Below are 17506 nucleotides of genomic sequence, written 5' to 3'. Positions count from 1 at the left end.
CCATATATATATATATATATATATATATATATATAATTATATATATATCTATTATATATATATATATAATTAATGAGTCACTTTCAGCTGGTAAATGAAAAGTGTAAGAACTCAGAGGCAGAAGAACTACGGTTACAAATGTGTTTAGTCATTTCTCCTTCCCTCACACAGCTCAACCCTCACCAGGATAAGGGATAACGATTTACGATTTGTTTAAAAAAAAAAATAAAAAAATCATTCAGCTCCTTAAATTGTTTATTCCACTGAATGAATCCCTGTGTCTACAGCCAAGCATAATCTCGATGGGGATTAGGATATCCACAGCACGAAAAAGAAACCTTGTTAAGATTATGACAATCGATACTGGATTCCTTGTGTATGAGTAGTTGTAATATGGGATTGGAGGACTTAAAAAGCCCAGTCTATAACAGAAACAACTCTGCATTGATACTTTAAATGTCTTGTTATTAAATTATAAATCAAGTTTATGAGAAGAATCTTCCAAGTTAGACAGTAACTATAATGTAAAGTGTTTTGGACTTTATTTTTTTTAAGGTCCTGGACATAGTCTTATGTGCTGCTTTTTAGTCTTATTTCAGGCATTTAGGGTGAGGTTTGCTGTGCTGTGCAGCGAATGGGACCATCTGTAATGTTTGGTTTAGTGAAACCACCATGTCCTGTTATTTTAAGATAGTTTTTTTTAATCTCACAAAAGTGTCATATAATTAGAAATGTACATACAACCTGACCTAGATCAGTGAAATTTAAAAATCTGACATTTAATTTACAATTAACATTTATTTTTTTATTGACCATACATAAAAACTAAAAAGGTACCAGTTTAGAAACGCATTTATATACATACACTGTATATTAATAAAGTAATTAAATAAAATGCTATCTTTGTTAGATACAGAAATCTGACACATGCAATGTTTTGTACATACAAATTATGAATACTGTTATTGTATTACTCAAGTGAAGACTGATCCCAGATTCTGGAATTGTACTCAAAAGTATTAAGAACTTCCTGAGTTCCAGAAGATTCTCAATTCTACACGAACAATCCTTTTTTTGTTTTGGCTTTCTTGTTGGCAGTATATGAAGAGCTGCTTCCTTTAGATGCATTAAACCATTCTGGTAATTTTCTCTTGGCAGGCTGGCTAAAACTCTGAGAAAGAAATACAGATGATGTAGTTAGCTAGCCACTAGTTCAACTTAACTTAAAAATAAACACATAAATAATAAATTCTGCCTTAGCTCAATTATATGGCATGTCCTTATTTTATTCTGCTGTTGATCTCTTTACAGACTTCATTTTCTCATTTATATAGGTGAAGCCCTTCTATTCTATTACAACACCAGAAGTTTAAGGATAAACACCCGACTTCCTGTCCCAGTTTCAGAAAATCCTGGTGCTTGTGACAGAGTGGTAGGACCAATGATTAAAGCTAATCTCTTTCAAAGTCACTTTCACTACAACATAACAATGTTACATGTTTAAGCACCAACATTTGTCATTAACACACACCCACCGCCACAGCAGTAAAGATAAAATTAAGGCAAACAGTAGAATGAAAAATGCATCATGATGACTTGCATGTGCCAGTACAGTTGTTATATGTAAAAATACAAAGCTGGAAAATATATGTATAGACACATATTAAACTCTCAATAGCTTTTTGTAAATTTTTTACAATTGGATAAACTGTTCTCTGCATGTATACAACACATCTATGTCAAGCCCCTTAATAAACCTGCTGATTCTGACTAAAGGATGACTTTACCCAGGTTCATCATGACTTGAATGAGTGATCTCCTTGTTATATGTATTAAATACATGTGTGACATACAAACGGTATACCTCCAAATGTGCATGTTATAACAAATTGTAGACATGCCTATTGCCTAAATGCTTTTAGTGTTTTAAGTCCACTACAACACGGCTTCTCTGCAGATACTGTAGTCAATGCAAGCAGTCTTTAATAGGGAAACAATGTTGTTAAAATGACCATATTTACATTTCAAACAACTGTTTTCAAACGCTTTGAGCCATCTCTACTGTAAGGTTGCTGTTGTTTTGTTTTATTCAGAAGAACATTTGCAGTAATGCTCCAGGATATGTTAATCCTGTAAAGCCTAATTTGGACTAATCTATATATTGGGAAAACCTGTTTAGCCCAAGAATGGATATAGACCTCAACACAGTGCAGAATTATGCAACGTAAAACAACTTTACATCAGCTATAGAAAATCCTTGATTTATTCTACAAAACAAAACTATGGTTTGGCTGTGTCAAATCCTGCAATAAGCTATTCTCATTCTTCTGCATCACAGTGGGAGGGTGTAATGTTTAATGGCGTGTTTGCACTGGAAGATGTGGAATCTGATCTCCAGCAGGGTTAACACTCCTAGAATGAGCATTGGGGCACAAGAAAGAAAGAAAATCACCATGGCGACTGGAGTTTGTCATTTGGTCCCACAGATCTTCACGAAGTGAGATGGGCACTACCAGTGGGATTAGTGCATTGAGAGTCAGCAGGAGACGCATTGCCGAGCCACTACTCTTTGCTCAGCCTTACAACAACAGATAGAAAACATCAATGAGAGCCACAGGGCTTGCTTCATCTGATTATAATCCAGCACAATAAGCCATTTTCCTGGATCTTCAAATTTCATTTCAGGAGAATTAGGTTTTTTTTTTCTTTTTTTCCCCCAATCCATCCACCACTAACGGCGTAACCCTTTAACGACCTCGACGATTCCTTTCAATATGGGTCAATTTAATAAGGACATATTGATCTATACTATGAATAAAAGCACACACAAGCAGCACTCCATTAGAACCACTGGACAGTTTCATTTAGCTGGACAAGAAGAGATTAGCGCTGTCAAATTACAATCTGTTACCAGTCTTGACGTCTTCTTTACATCTGACAGCACGATTGGGGGTATCAATTAAAGGGAGGGTAAATGGCTCGACTCCCTAATCTAAAACAACGTCCAAGAATCAGCTTTTCCACAGTAACTCAAGACACTGCTAAAATGTTGAGTTTACAGGTTTCTAAAAAACCACACCATATAAAAAGTTATTCAAAATCAACCTATTTTTGCTATTGTGTCTTTTACTATAATTCTATAGATATGATGAGATTCTCAATAACGCACAGCAGGAAGGCAATGCACTCGTAATCTTCCATAATAATGTGAGATCAGAATTTGAACAGGCAAACTTCTACCACAGAGCCGAGTGCTCTACCCACAAACACCAGTAATGTAGTAGCATGATGGTTGGTGTCTATGAAAGCTTGTTGATTGAATATTGTACAAAAGGTCTACTTTCTAACACAACCTATATTAATCATCATTATGCAGTACTGAATGCACAACAGACCCAAAGCATTTCACTGAAGATTCCAAATCAAAATACATTCTTTAAGCTTTTTATTTTTAAGCAAACAGTGATTAAGATGGGTATTTGCTGTATCTGTTTCTATAATGGAATTTCTTCTGTTCAGCTAAAAAGCCTCAAACCAAACCTTTTATTTTAAGACAGGCACATTATTCACAGGCTGCGATGCACAAATAAACGTTAACAGTCTTAGAAATGAAGCTCATGGCCTCTTGTTTATTCTATCTACCCAGCCAACCATAAGCTTTGATTTAGTGACTGCTTTTACTTTGCTGGGTATGGATAACTGTAGACAGCATCGTCTGAATGGCTACAGTATAGAGTGCCAAGAGATGAATAATGCAAGGCGTGAAGGAGTGAAGGAGTCATGTCAAGCATGTAACCCAGAAAAGCAAACATCTCTTTATACTTCATATATAAAAATGTAAATAAAGATTTAAAAAATAGCAGAGAAAATCTACACTTGGAGAGATAAAGCAAAATTAACCTGTTGCTTTAGAAAATTCACTGGTAGTAAAGATGGCAGAAAGGACAGCAGAGTCCTACTGATGCAATAGTCTGACACCCAGTAGATCCTTTCTGTTCAAAGGCCAGTGTTTAACTCATGGCTTGCCACTGTTTCTTTGTATTTTCTGTATCACAGTGTGCTCTTGTGCGGATGGACCACGCGCACAAAATTATGGGCAGTAGTTACTCTAGGATTACACAAAGGATACACGATACCTCTGTGTAGCTGTGACTCTGGGGTTACACAAAGGATACACGATACCTCTGTGTAGCTGTGACTCTGGGATTACACAAAGGATACATGATACCGCTGTGTAACAGTAAACTAATCCCACGATACGTATCACAATATGCAGGCCATTGTACGATATGTATCACAATACATGTGGTTATCCTGACTGGCTACTTGTATGATGCGTAATAAGACCCACTGGTAATTTAATGATGTACCATGCCAACTATAAAACACACATATTCTTCATTCAAGAGCCATGCGGTGATCTGAAAGGAGCTGTGCTGGGCTTTCAGTCTTGTATCACGATATATTAGTTTTGACCCTGGATTTGTCTAATCTGATCTCAGAATGTATCTCTTCAAGACAGTACTCTCTGACAGGATGAACAGGCTGGCTTAGCTAGGGGCTGCCCTACAACTGCCACCTGCTCTGTCTGACAGCTGTAGCAGTCCAGCAAAACCAAACAGCTGTGGTGCTGGAAACCTTCATTTAGATGCTACATCAAAAGAAAAGTGTGTTTCCACAGTACAAATGGATGCAGTGAGCTAGACATCAGTGTGGTATTTCCACATCAGGATAACTAAATCTCTTAACAGGATGTCGGCTATTTTTTATGCACAGATCTGTTATACAATTACAGATCGTTTACAATTACAATTTAACAAATATATTAAAAATGTGGACAATTTCTTAGTGTAAAGGTTTTATAGACAGATAAAATCACACTTATTCAGATGTTAAAATATTAATTAACTGAAGAGAGAAACCACAGTAAGTGCTGTCACATCGGATCTATGTAACAGCTCTTATAGAAAACTAAGAAATGCAGTTATGTTGTTGTTTTTTTTAACCTGAGACTGCGAGTCCCCAAAGAGCTCCTGTGTGTCTTCATCCAGCTCTCCCTGGTTCCAAAAAGCCATCCCAAGAGCAGCCTTCTGACTCACAGCTTTCAGAGCAGGGGCCGAAGGCCCATCAGGATTCTTTGTGCATTTCTCCCAAGAAATACGTTTTTGTTTTGTTTGTTTTTTTAAATAACAGTACAGCATTTATTCTTGTTCCAGTGGGGTTGAGGTGTATTGCTTCAGTTCTGTTAGCAGTAATACATAGGCATAGTGTACAAAAATAGCGCCGTGTGGCTAAAAATAAATTTCCAAAACAGAAATGAATCACCTTTCATTTGATGCATGTGCACATCTGGCATAGGAAACGGGCAATATATTTCCTGCTACCCAGACTTACCGGACTTACTGGCTTAGGCATGTCACTAAGCAGGTCATCTTCTATTTCATCAGTATAACCCTGCTCCGGCTGACACTTTGTCATCAAGGATGTCGGTGCACTTGTCTTCACAGGTTTCTCCTAACGGGCACCACAAATGTAATTAATCAGTATTGCAGAGCGCCATCTCTAAATTCCATATGTTACATTTGGTGAATCAACACAAGAGGTTTCAAATGAATTGGATTTTCCTACTAATTTATTTAGACCCTAAATCGTATTACTGCATGGAGGTTTGCTGACCCCTGCTGATTGCATGATGATAAAAATACTAAATCTAGAATTGTTGCCTTTCAATATTAACCTGCTGTATACAGAAAGCCTACAAACCCTGCATTTCTTAATATACACTTAATATAGAATTTGCAAAACAACAAAATGTTACTATTAAAAGTGCATTACTATTCAAATGTACAAGTTACACACTGTGCAAAGGGTGCTAGCTTACCCACTGCTCCTATTAACTCCAATTCACCGATTCAGTCCAATTAATAACAATTAAAGTGTGACAGTTCTATACTTATATTAACCCACTACTTTCAGGCACAAACACCAGGTTGTTGGAGGGGTATTTGTATTTGTTTTAGGGTTCGTATTTAAGGAAACAATCCACAACATTCCTTGTATGAACAATGCATGTCTTCTTATTTTCTACACTGGTGCCAACCTTTATTATGTGTAAAAAAGGGTTTTCTGTATATAGAAAAAAAAACAAGTACACAAAAAAGGCTGATCATGTGCCAAGTAGATACTAGAAGTACAAAAATTTGCAAATGTGCTTTATATTATGGGCAGTGTATTAGTGAAGGGCAATTATACTGTACAATAAAATACAGTACAACTTACAGCCAAAATGTTCTAATCAAATGAGAATCTGTATTAAGGGAGCACTGTGCTGGCAGTACTGCATGCTATGCTGCACCTCAACTCGTGTTTACGCACCTCTGCTTCAATCCAGGTCAGCGCCTCTTCCTTTACTGTCCCCTTCTGTTGCTGGCTGATAGAATCTGAGGGGCCTTGTTTGGGTGCTGACTGGCCTGTGCTTGGCTGTCCTGGTTGGACACTTCCACTTTGCTTCTGCAGTAATGCGATGGTCAGACTGGTGAGGTAGGACTCTATGTCTTGAGGGACCAGGTCTCGAATAGCCACCTGTCTGCTCAGGTCTTTAAAAGAAGATAACATTTTTAAAAAGGTACAATCCAGACCTAATAATACACTGGGGATCTGATCCATTCAGACACTGCTTATACAATGCAGGTTCCCTGTACAAGCAGCACACCATCAAATCAGAACAATTTTGATATACAATCTCAAATTCACCAAGCAGTATTAAAACCACAGGAGTAAAGACTAAAAGTTGTGTAGGACTTACTTTACCTCAGTTAATTAACTACAAAACAAAGGATGACAAATAACAGTTCAAGTTAAACGTTGTTTTGTTTATTCCCGAAATAAATAGCACATAAAGTTGACACCGCATTGTATTTTATATATTTTTTTCATTTCTTGTCATTGCCGTTTCTTCACAGTAAACAGTGGTCATAGACACGTTTTTATAAAGTAATAACATGAGGCTTACTTGTGCTTTTTTGTAGCTGAATAAGCAAACGAAAGCTGAAATTTAAACTTTAAACATTTCAAACAAAACAAACGTGGAAATGGCATTGTAAAATGTGAAAAAGAGAGTCAGGCTTAAATTTATAAACAGGAAAAGCCGACCGTAAAAAGCCACGTAATGTGCGTGTTCAGTACGGCCGCACTCACCGTCAAAAAAACAACCTATTTTATAAGATTAAATTAGGTAAAAGCAGACGATTCTGCAGTCAACCAATTTAAATACCCTTCACCTAAATTAGCAGTGGAGAATTACACACCTCTCACAATAAGTAGCGGGTTTGGGTCAACCCTGCGTGTGTAGGTTACACATTCCAAAAGAAAATGAACGGCACACAAAGACCTCAGCATGGTACTAGCCATGGTGATGAGGATGCTCGGGAGCAAAAACTGAAATTCACCAATATGGAATTGGAGATTTTGGTACAAGCAGTACTTGTAACAAATGAAGATGTGTTACAAGCTCGAAATACAGCAACAGGACAAACCAATAAAATATGGAATGTGCGGTGGCTTCTTAATAAACAAATGTACCACTTCAGAGTTTGTAGTAGGTTGTTTATACATTACGACACATTATCCAGTTACTGTGCTTCACATATTAGTTCAGCTTCTTATTTCGTATTGAATAATTTCAGGCGTATAGACTTTTCAATCTTCAGAAACAATACGTTTTATTTACTTACATCCATGGCAGTCAAACGGTTGGATAAATCCTTCCATTGTTGTACAGCAATATGTTCAGCAACAATACAACTGCATACGAACAGTCTTCAGTTTAACTACGACTTATATCTTCTTAAAGTCTTATGCAGTTACAACTCTCCTATTTCTTATGTTTGTCTGTATTTCTTACTCAATGTATGATTTTAAAGCATATCTGTATGGTATATATGGTCGAAAAACTGTATTTGCTTTAGCTACAAAACTAACTGCGTCATCTGTCCCTCTGCCTGAACCAGTACCGTTAAATACCAGAATGCCATATTACAAAAAATAAATTCTGTAGACATTACTAAAATAATAATAACAATAATAATAATAAAATAATAATAAAATAATAATAATAATATAATAATAATAATAATAATAATAATAATAATAATAATAATACTTTGGCACAGTGAAAAACCTTGCACACAATTCTGTGTTCGGCTGAAGCAAAAGAGTTCAATGTGATTCATCCTTTGTCTTGCTGAGCCACGTCCTCCCCTGGGGATTATAAAAAGATGAACAAAAATGATTTGGGTTTATCCAGTGCAAACCTGGTCTTTGGTTGTCCAGCTCTCTTAGACTGGAGTACCAGCTCTTTTCATCCAGAAAGTTTAAGCTCCATATAGCTACTACAAACGTCTTTCCAAAGGTCATTACAAATTAATACAATAAAGGTCAGCATCATATATAGTAAGACATTGCTGAACAAAGTCAGGGTAGACTGGGTTCAATAACTCCATTCACATGGGATGTCTTTAGTTTACTTCATAAAAGGGAGAACATGTTAAAATGACCAAGGTCTCCATGGATCATCTATCTTTTTATTGATCCCACACCCAGTCACACACTTTGTTTAAACAAAATCAGTCAGCAGTTGTTTAAGTTCTGTTGTTTTGTTGTTTTTTTTTTAGCTATTATTTGCCACTTGGATCACTCAAAAATATCTAAATACCAGTGTTCTTTTAGTGGATTCCGAGTAAATGGAATAGAATGGCCAAATGGCACTAAGACAGTGGCAATGTTACAGGCATTTCTTAAAAGAAAAAAAAAAAGGTTTTATTTAACGCTCTGCAAATTTCAGTCGACACACTGCAGCAGGTCCACACATGACTAAGAGATGGATCTGCACCATTTGTTTGTTTGGATTCATTCCTGCTACTTATGCTGCTTTACCATGCTGAAGAACATGTCAACAGCTCTCACCTTTTGATCCAAGCCACAGGTGATTGAAAACTTGTTTTGTCTGGAGTTTTCCTTCATGTAGCCCTCTGTAATGAGCTGCCGCTCCAGAGCTTTCCACCAGTTTTCAGGGATGGTCTTGCCACAGCCAAACAGGGGCAGTTTACGGAACCTGTCTGGCAGCCGTTGCGAATAATGGAAGAGGTTAAACAGGTTCACCTAAGCTAGAAGTATTATGAAAGAATCTGCACAACGAGGGTTAAAGTGCTGGACTGTATTTGAGTATTATCTCTATCCATGGTTAACCAATCGAAGGCTGTGCTCACAGATCCACTCAGGAAGAGGACCGGGGCGGCAGTGCAAAACTTCTCTCCTACAGCAGCAACCGCAGACATCAGTTGGTAGGCTTCCTTCCCAAAACCCTGCAGATTAGACTCAGCGTCGTTTGCACTGGGGTCATGCAGCAGCCTAAGAGGAATTCACAGCTTGTAAAAAGCACAGGTCTGAAACATACAATGGAATACTCATCTTAAATCAGGTGTTTGGTTTTGTTTTTTTTTTTGTTTTTTTTATTATCCGCATGGTATATGCAGGTGTAATTGCTGCTGCAAGCATATTAGAACAGGTGAAATAAACTGTGTAAAATTAGGTTCAGATATCAGGAGGTGTGTTTTTGCAATCTTGCTTAACTGGCGCCATATAGATGCCAGAGGTGTTTAACAGGGCTGAATTGCTTTTCACAGGACCAGGTTTAAAGTTCCTTCACAAAAAATGCCACTTTGGAGTAAATACGTTGAAGGGTGTTCACAAACAATACAGTGCATACCATAAACTGACCCAAAATGAATAAATAAAATCACCAAAAACAGAAGACCCACCTGGAGCTGCAATTGTCACAACATTTGTCAGTGCCCATGATGCCTGAGCTGGCTTTTCTTAATTGTTTATCTTCAAAGTGGGACAAGATGTTTCTGCAGAAAAGTAAAAGATAACGGTTAACAATGGCTGCTATTTAGCAAATAAAACAGTTGAGTATAAGTGTAATAGGATTACTTCAAAGTGCACACAGTGGCACCGAAACATCGCAGGTGGACGCACCACATAATGGCTACATTCACTGTGCTACTGTGCTGTTCCACGATGTGTACTGCACACAGAGAATATGTTTAAATAGTGTGTACTCTTCTTTTATTAAAAAACAGTGTATACAAACTTAACCATCCCTAAAAATTCTTGAACACAAGTCAATTCCATTATGTACAAACTTACTTCCTTTTGCATTTAGGCGAGCTGAGGTACTCCATTTTTGCTGTCAGTTTCATTTTATATCCCCGAAACTTGTCGCTTGTAACACCAATCAGGAGTTGCCTATAAACAACAAAATAGCAGTGTCACACTCACAGGTTATACCTTGAGAACTTGGATCATTGATTCTGTAGCATAGGTGTCTGAGGGTATAACACCTAAAACTAAAAGGTCTCTGTGAACAGTTGTTATACCACAGATCGTAATTTAGTTAACTTTTTCAAGCACTTCTCCAACAAGTTTCATCTTTCTCAAGGCAAAGTTATATTACCTATTAAACGGCTGTAAGAACATTACCTGTTCAAAGCCATGTCTCCTGAAGCCCAGACTACATGACAAGCACTTAGTAATCTGTCTCTCCCAGCTCTCCCAATTTCCTGGTAGTACGCCTCCATTTCTTTGGGGGCTCCGTAGTAGATGACTTTCCGGATGTCTGCCTTGTTTATCCCCATTCCAAAAGCAACTGTAGCCACAACACACTGAAGAAAAAAATATAAGATTCACAAATCTGACACATAGATCCTTTAAAACTATCAATAGTATACAGCAGGAAACCTTAACTGCTGAACTGAATGCTAAATGGGTATTTTACTGATACACTCAATTTCAGTATCAATTTCAAAAGGAATTTCTAATGTGTGCTAAGTGCTTGTCTTATATGGTACATTTTGTTCCAAGCAGGTCATGTTTTAACAGATCCCACACACACAGTAGGCCCAAGTAAAACATTACAGCACAATCGATAACTTGTATGTGGTCTCTTACCTGAATCTCATCTCTCATAAACTTGTGATGAGTTTCTCTTCTTGGTTTGATACCCATGCCAGCATGGTAGGTGGCACAGTTTATCCCAAGCTTTAACAGTTCAGCAGAGACCTGTTCAGTCACCTTTCTCTAAGGACAGTAAACAATAGTGCGGCCTTCAAACTCATAATATCAAATCCAAGAAAGAAAATATAACTCTTACAACTTGAAGTTTTAAATTGGGTCTACTGTAATCTACAGCAAGAGTTTGGTACATGACTCATAACAGCATGATATACTTTCTATAGTAAGAGAAGCAGCTTCATTCTATTGCGATATATGATAACTCTGTTGGCAGAGCATGTGACACGTGTGGTTTAAAGCATGTAAAGGTATTACAGCTGTAGCACTGAAAGCACTATAAAACCATGTACTGTATTAATGTCCTCCAACATGCTCAATACACAGTGATATTAAATGTTGGCCAGTGCTTTACACAGCACTGAATGTAAACTTACGATTTCTGTTTAATAAGAAACTGCTTAAGATCTTGTGTGATGTTTCCACACTTGCGATGGACTTCCAGGAACAGGTTGGGTCGATTGAAGCTGGTGCACATAATCCATGGGTTATCCAAGTGCAGACTATTCACTATGTCCTGTCGGATCAAAGGGCTTGCTGTAGCAGTTAATGCTACTATAGGGACCTGGTCAATAAACAAAAAGGTTTTATTCAAATTAAAATAAAAGTATATATAAATTATATTATAGTACTATAGTTGGCATGTGACAATTATCACACTGTAAACACCTGCAATATACAATTAAAAATAGAGAATGTTTTAAGGTTAAGATTATGAGCCAGCAGTGGATTGAAACTTGTAAATGTGTGCACTGGTGTTGCAATAATAGAACATGAACTATCCTGTATGCCTGTGGACACTGCTCCACTAGAAGTGTGTTCCCACAGGCAAATTACTATGGATAATATGGATCTTGTAGATCCTAACCCAATTACATGATCATTAATTTCTTATTTTCCTAGTCCTTACTTGGAGAGGACAAGTACTGTAATAGTTTGAGATATATTAAAATATACCCAGGTGGAATTAAATATAATGCTGAGATCAATTAAAAAAAACACACCCATTAATGCAATGGTAGGCATAGTTTTCACTCCTGCTAGCCTGTTTAAAAGTTAAGAATATTTAGAAAAGCAGTTGAAATTACCTCATCTACAGTACTTATGTTAAGAAGTGCTCTCTTTAATGATCCCAGTTTTCTGTACGCTCCCCGGAAGTCATGTCCCCATTGAGAGATGCAATGAGCCTCATCCACTGCTACCAACGTGATGCCTTAGAACAAACATGCACAGCGCCCTTCAAAAACCTAACCCACTGAAATAAAACCTCCATCCAGAGAAGAGCAAACAGAAATCAGCACAACTCAGCGCCAGAACCAAGGGTTGTTACATTGTCTCACTCACTGTAGCCCTTCGAAAAAACTCAATTAGTTCAACCTTTTCCACACTATGATTATTAAGAAGGTATTGGATGTTGTTTTGTATCATTATAAAAAAGTAACTATTAAAAATATTACTTAACCACGTATTATCCACATTTTGTTGTAACTTCAAACTTTATTTGACAGAAACAGGTAGGCTTTATATACAGTTTATATAGTACAATAAGTGACAAGGTCATCTACATAATTATAGAAAGAAAAACAGTGAAATAAACTGCCAAATATTGCTCTTCAAATGAAAAGATATACCCAGCATCCCCCCTTCCAACAATCACTGCACAATACAGTTCAGCAGTTAGTTGGATACATGTAAGAAAGCAATAAGTAGTAAGACTTTAGAAACAGATCTGCCCCCCCCCCCCCCCCCAATACAATTCAGCTTCTCTATAGCTGACAATTTTGTTTATGCTCTTGTATCAGGAAATCTTAAACTATATACACACACATATATATATTATCACTTTCCTGTTCTGCAGTTCTACAAAGTTTCCACAAGGTGGAGCCCTCAGTTCAATAAACGTGCTACACCACTTTAGGACAGTAAGCCCAACACAATCCAAATGAAAAAACAATTCATGTCAAATGTGAAGATTACTACATAACTTATATAAGTTACAGAATCCTATCTGGAGGTTATTTCACTAATCAGTGAAGACAATAGGTACACAACACACACCAAGACACAGAGGAGGAGTCATTAAAAAAATATACATCATTTTTATATAGGTTTTTAAAATTACCCACAGCAGATCTTCCAAACTAGGGGCCTTTGGTATACAGAAAATTTGCTCCAAATGGCTGACAGCTGACATAGCAGGGTTCTCCAAGCTGTGGGACCAGTTCAATTACAACAGCTTGGAATCCTTTCTGTATTTCTCCAAAGTTAGCATGTGTGCAGGCCTGCTATCGGCTCTCTTGCTGTTCAAAATTACAGCTATGAAGGATAACACAACACACTCACTGAAGCTGCAGCACTTGGTCCTCCATCAGAGAGATTAGAGGAGCGATGACGATTCCAATTCCACCAGTGTAAACAGGCGGGAACTGAAAACACAAGCTCTTCCCACAGCCTGCACACAAAGAAAAAATACTAAAGAGCAAGGCAGCAGGCCACATTCAATGGTGCTGTGGATGAGTTGCAAAAATGCATGAGCAACTTGCTATGATTTGAGTAGCCTGCAAAGAGAATTGTCAGGCCATAACAAATAACTTATTTACTGTAACAAGTTACTTTCATCCATACCAAAAAAATGTATTCATTCTTACTATTTTTTGTTAATAATAAATCAAACAAACAATATATACAGACAGTTTCTCCCAATGCAGTTTACAAAACAGGAGAGCACATAGTTTAACTCTGCAGACCTGCATATAGATCTAGGTCAGTATAGTAGACTGTAAAAACCAATCTTGTGTAGCCCATATATACTGCCACTGGCACCGAACAAGCCACAGGGGTATTATAACATAAACAAACTCCATAGGGCGTGCTGCTGAAGCCCATCTCACATGGTTAATTATCTTTGAGTGTAAACATCACTTACCGACATGGTGAATGAGCAGAGACCTCCAGTGTGGTTTTACGAGATGCTCATAACAAATTAACCGTGGGGCTAATCATCACTGTGTTCCCATGTCACGTTCCATCGGCTAAAGCATGTCAAAGCATGCAAAGTCATACCCCATGCCAACCGAGGATATACCAGCCCTGTATATCCATTTCAATTCAGTGCATTCCAGGGGGATGAATATCTTTATACCAATGCAAGTAATACATTGAACTGAAAAACTCTCCACAGATAATATTTTACATTCAGTTTGAGGCATAGGGCCATGTTAATGATTTATACTGAACAGCAGGTCTGTTTGTGTTGCATACTGTCAGTAGCATGTACAAGTGGTGATACAAGGATGGGAAAACAGCAATATACTTTTGTAACATGGCATACTCCATTTTCTCCCCATGAAGCATTAAAATGAATGTGCCTTTGTCAATTAACTAGGAAATATAACTCATCAGTTGCCATGACAACTATGTTATCTCTCCTCTCCTGCAGAACGGAGTACACCACTTTCCACTGTACCACAGGAAAAAACAAACCTGTGATGTAATACACAGGGTTATAATGCTTAGACAACAGTATTATACATGATGTTCATGGTATCATTCTAAAATAATCAAAATAAAGGGTTTTCCTTTCACTACCCAACGATTCTTTTAAATGGCCCTCCATTTCTACCATTTCTGGGAGCCTGAAATATGCAGACTTCTCTTCAATATTGATGCTTTGTCTAGTATGTTTCAGATGGGGGTTATCAATGAAGAAGTGGACACGGCCTTAGGAACTGAACCAGTTTGAACAGTAACTCAAAAGGCTGATAATTGGCACTTACGGCTTAAAATTGGAATGACCAAAATACATCTTAAGGCATTTAATCTGTCCTGAGTTAGGTTCTGGAATGGAAGAATCTAGAAAAGAGAAAGCACACAGACTGAAATCTACAGTTATCAAGAATACCAGCAACATACAGTTACAATTATTTGAAAATATCTTAAACGAACCAGAGCATTTTGAAAAATGTTTGTCCACCACCCTCCCTTAACCATACCATTTATAATTTAAAACACAGTCATAAATCTTTAGAATCATAAATCTAAAGCGAAAATATATGAATCTGACCATTTAACACTAATCTAGCATTTTCAGTTTGGAGGAAGACAAATACTGTATATCAAACTAATTGACGCAAAAGTGGAATTAACCCACTCATCTTCCTCAATTCCTTCGTCCTCCTCTTCCTCCGCTGGTGTCACAGTCTGCATACTGGTCCTGTTGTCAGGGTCACTAGTCTTGCCTCTCTGCAGGCTGTCTACATCATCTAGGTACTGGAAAAAGACATTCTGGTATGTCTGGTGAGTAATGATCCAAGAAACAGCAACAGAGAACTAAAGAAATAATGAAATAAAACATTCAAGAAATATACAGTAGATGGTATCAATTAACCCATAAATAAAATGGATAGAAATAAAAACCCTATTGCAGAACAGTTTCACTCATTCCAGGTTTGAATATGTGCTTGATTAGCCCCAGTGTATAACAGGCTCAGGTGCTTCTAATTAAACTCCTAGTAAAACCAGGAATGGATCAAACCTATGCAGTGGGAGTCTTATTTCCACCCCTGAATAATACCACAGAAATTATAATATAGCCCTATTAAAGGCTATATTATAATTATATAATATATAATATATAATGTAGCCCTTATTCATATCATAGTTCTCACTCTTCCACAAGGCCTCAAATTCAAGTTAAGCAAAAAAAAAATGACACTCTGCAAAGGCTAGTTGGTTCTGTTTAACCGCCTAGCGAATAGACAGATAGACAGATAGACAGATATTTTAATATCCTTTATTTCAATCAATCGATATTAACAGTACAAAATAAATAAATAGCACAGATGTCCAAACAAAACTCTCTATTACAATAATTACAAACACATTTTTAATTTATTATCTTCCACCAAACACACCATCTCCCCAACTCCCCAAATTGTCTGAAACATTTCTAGCTGGTGCACCAATTTATAAAAAGTAAAATCAACTTTAATCCTTGAGGTTATCAACACTTTAAAAATAGGTACTACCGCATCAGTTAAAACGCCATCATTTTGTTTTTCCTACTTTTCAAAATTGCCATTTTTGCCTGGCCCAGTAGAAAATTTGCCAATTGAAAAAGATTTTTATTTCCTTTAGTATTCTTCACCCCAAAAATAAAAGTAATTTGAGTAAAACTCAGACCCAATTCACTAAACAAATCATTCAATAACTCAAACAAAGGCTTTAACCGATGACAAAACAAATAACAATGAAAAAATGTTTCCCTAATCAAGCAAAATAATGGAGAGAAATGAGTTGCTGGCCACAATGGTGTGCAATATTCTCCACTGTAGATCCCCCACTCTTTTAAGAACTGGTGATCCATACATATTCCTCCATGCAGGTGTGATGAAGTCCTCTACCTGTAGCCTCTCTCGCCAATGTGTAAGGCAAGTTTTTTAAAACCCCCCCCCCCCCCCCCACCACCACCACCCCCCCCCCCCCCCGAACCTTATATCCTTCTCCAAACTTTAGGATCTGCCCCGGGGTATCCCTGGTCTGCTCTATTGCAGGTTCAATTTGCAGGTCCAACTCTGGCGGTTCTATATCCAGCTGGCTTTTTCCTAGGACTTTTCCTTTTCCTTAAACTGCTGTAACCCTTCTGCAGGCAAAACAGCTTTAAGCTGCACTAAAAAAACCCTCCATCACATGCACTGACTTCACACCCAGCTCATTTGATAGTGATTCTGCAGTTTTCCAGGCTCGGTTATCAAAATTAATTAAATTACCGACCTTCACTACTCCACTGGAAATTAAAAGTAAAACAAAAAACTCTTTGATTCTAAAAGATTGCATTTTAAAGCCAAGTTATAAATTTGAGGTTCTTCAAGCAACCAATACAACCCTACAGACTTCAAATATCTGTTAATTCTAAAAACCTTCCAAGCATTCAGCATCCCCCTATAAAAAACAGATAAGACAGAGATATTTAACTTTCCAATATCCAATAAGAACAGATGCCTATTAAAAGTCAACCTCCCTACTAAACAAAGCAAAAGCCACTGTTCTCCAGGGTAGTGATTCGTGAAAGTACAGCAGCCTCTGAAGCAACTGGAGTCTATGGAGTCTTTATGTCCATCAGTCCCTGTCCTCCTCCTTCTATAGGCAAGTATAGCACCCCCTGCTTTATCCAATGCAGCCCATCCCAAAAGAAGTTCAGCAATAATCTCTGAATTTCCAACAGCAGAGACGGAGGGGGATCCCCACACATTAATCTGTGCCATAGCATTGACGTGACCAGGTTATTAATAATTAAAACTCTTCCTCTATAAGAAAGTTTAATTAGAAGCCATCGCCATTTATCCAATCGGCCTTTCACCTGATCCAGTACTCCTTC

The 17506-nt window shown here is 37.4% G+C and overlaps 1 protein-coding gene across 5 annotated transcripts; it reads right to left on the bottom strand.

Moving 5' to 3' along the window:
- Window positions 1-572: 572 nt before the first annotated feature.
- LOC121316611 (Werner syndrome ATP-dependent helicase homolog) lies at window positions 573-13732 on the bottom strand. 5 transcript variants are annotated; one of them, XM_041251663.1, is made up of 13 exons: window positions 13474-13732; window positions 12219-12343; window positions 11508-11695; window positions 11011-11139; window positions 10543-10724; window positions 10210-10308; window positions 9819-9911; window positions 9267-9408; window positions 8965-9116; window positions 8162-8259; window positions 6376-6596; window positions 5395-5514; window positions 573-1171 (listed from the first exon to the last, which is right to left on the bottom strand). In XM_041251663.1, the coding sequence occupies exons 4-9, from the start codon at window positions 11065-11067 to the stop codon at window positions 9018-9020; spliced, it is 672 nt and encodes a 223-aa protein (XP_041107597.1). In that variant the 5' UTR covers window positions 11068-11139; window positions 11508-11695; window positions 12219-12343; window positions 13474-13732; the 3' UTR covers window positions 573-1171; window positions 5395-5514; window positions 6376-6596; window positions 8162-8259; window positions 8965-9017. The 5 variants fall into 5 exon arrangements, with proteins under 5 accessions (XP_041107597.1, XP_041107591.1, XP_041107603.1 ...); XM_041251657.1 differs by lacking the exon at window positions 13474-13732 and having other exon boundaries at window positions 12219-12542; XM_041251669.1 differs by lacking the exon at window positions 13474-13732 and having other exon boundaries at window positions 5404-5514; window positions 12219-12542.
- Between the last annotated feature and the right edge of the window lie 3774 nt (window positions 13733-17506).

Source organism: Polyodon spathula, chromosome 1 (genome assembly GCF_017654505.1).
Source record: "Polyodon spathula isolate WHYD16114869_AA chromosome 1, ASM1765450v1, whole genome shotgun sequence".
Lineage (NCBI taxonomy): Eukaryota > Metazoa > Chordata > Actinopteri > Acipenseriformes > Polyodontidae > Polyodon > Polyodon spathula.
The sequence above is the reverse complement of the archived record's forward strand: the minus strand, read 5'-3'. Positions and strand labels throughout refer to the sequence as shown.

Coding starts and splice junctions, on each gene's coding strand:
- LOC121316611 (XM_041251663.1), bottom strand. CDS start 11,067: ATGGGTATCAAACCAAGAAGAGAAACTCATCACAAGTTTATGAGAGAT. Junction 10,725..11,010: donor TTATGAGAGATGAGATTCAG/GTAAGAGACCAC, acceptor TTTTTTCTTCAG/TGTGTTGTGGCTACAGTTGC. Junction 9,409..9,818: donor TGTGACAATTGCAGCTCCAG/GTGGGTCTTCTG, acceptor AATTCCTCTTAG/GCTGCTGCATGACCCCAGTG.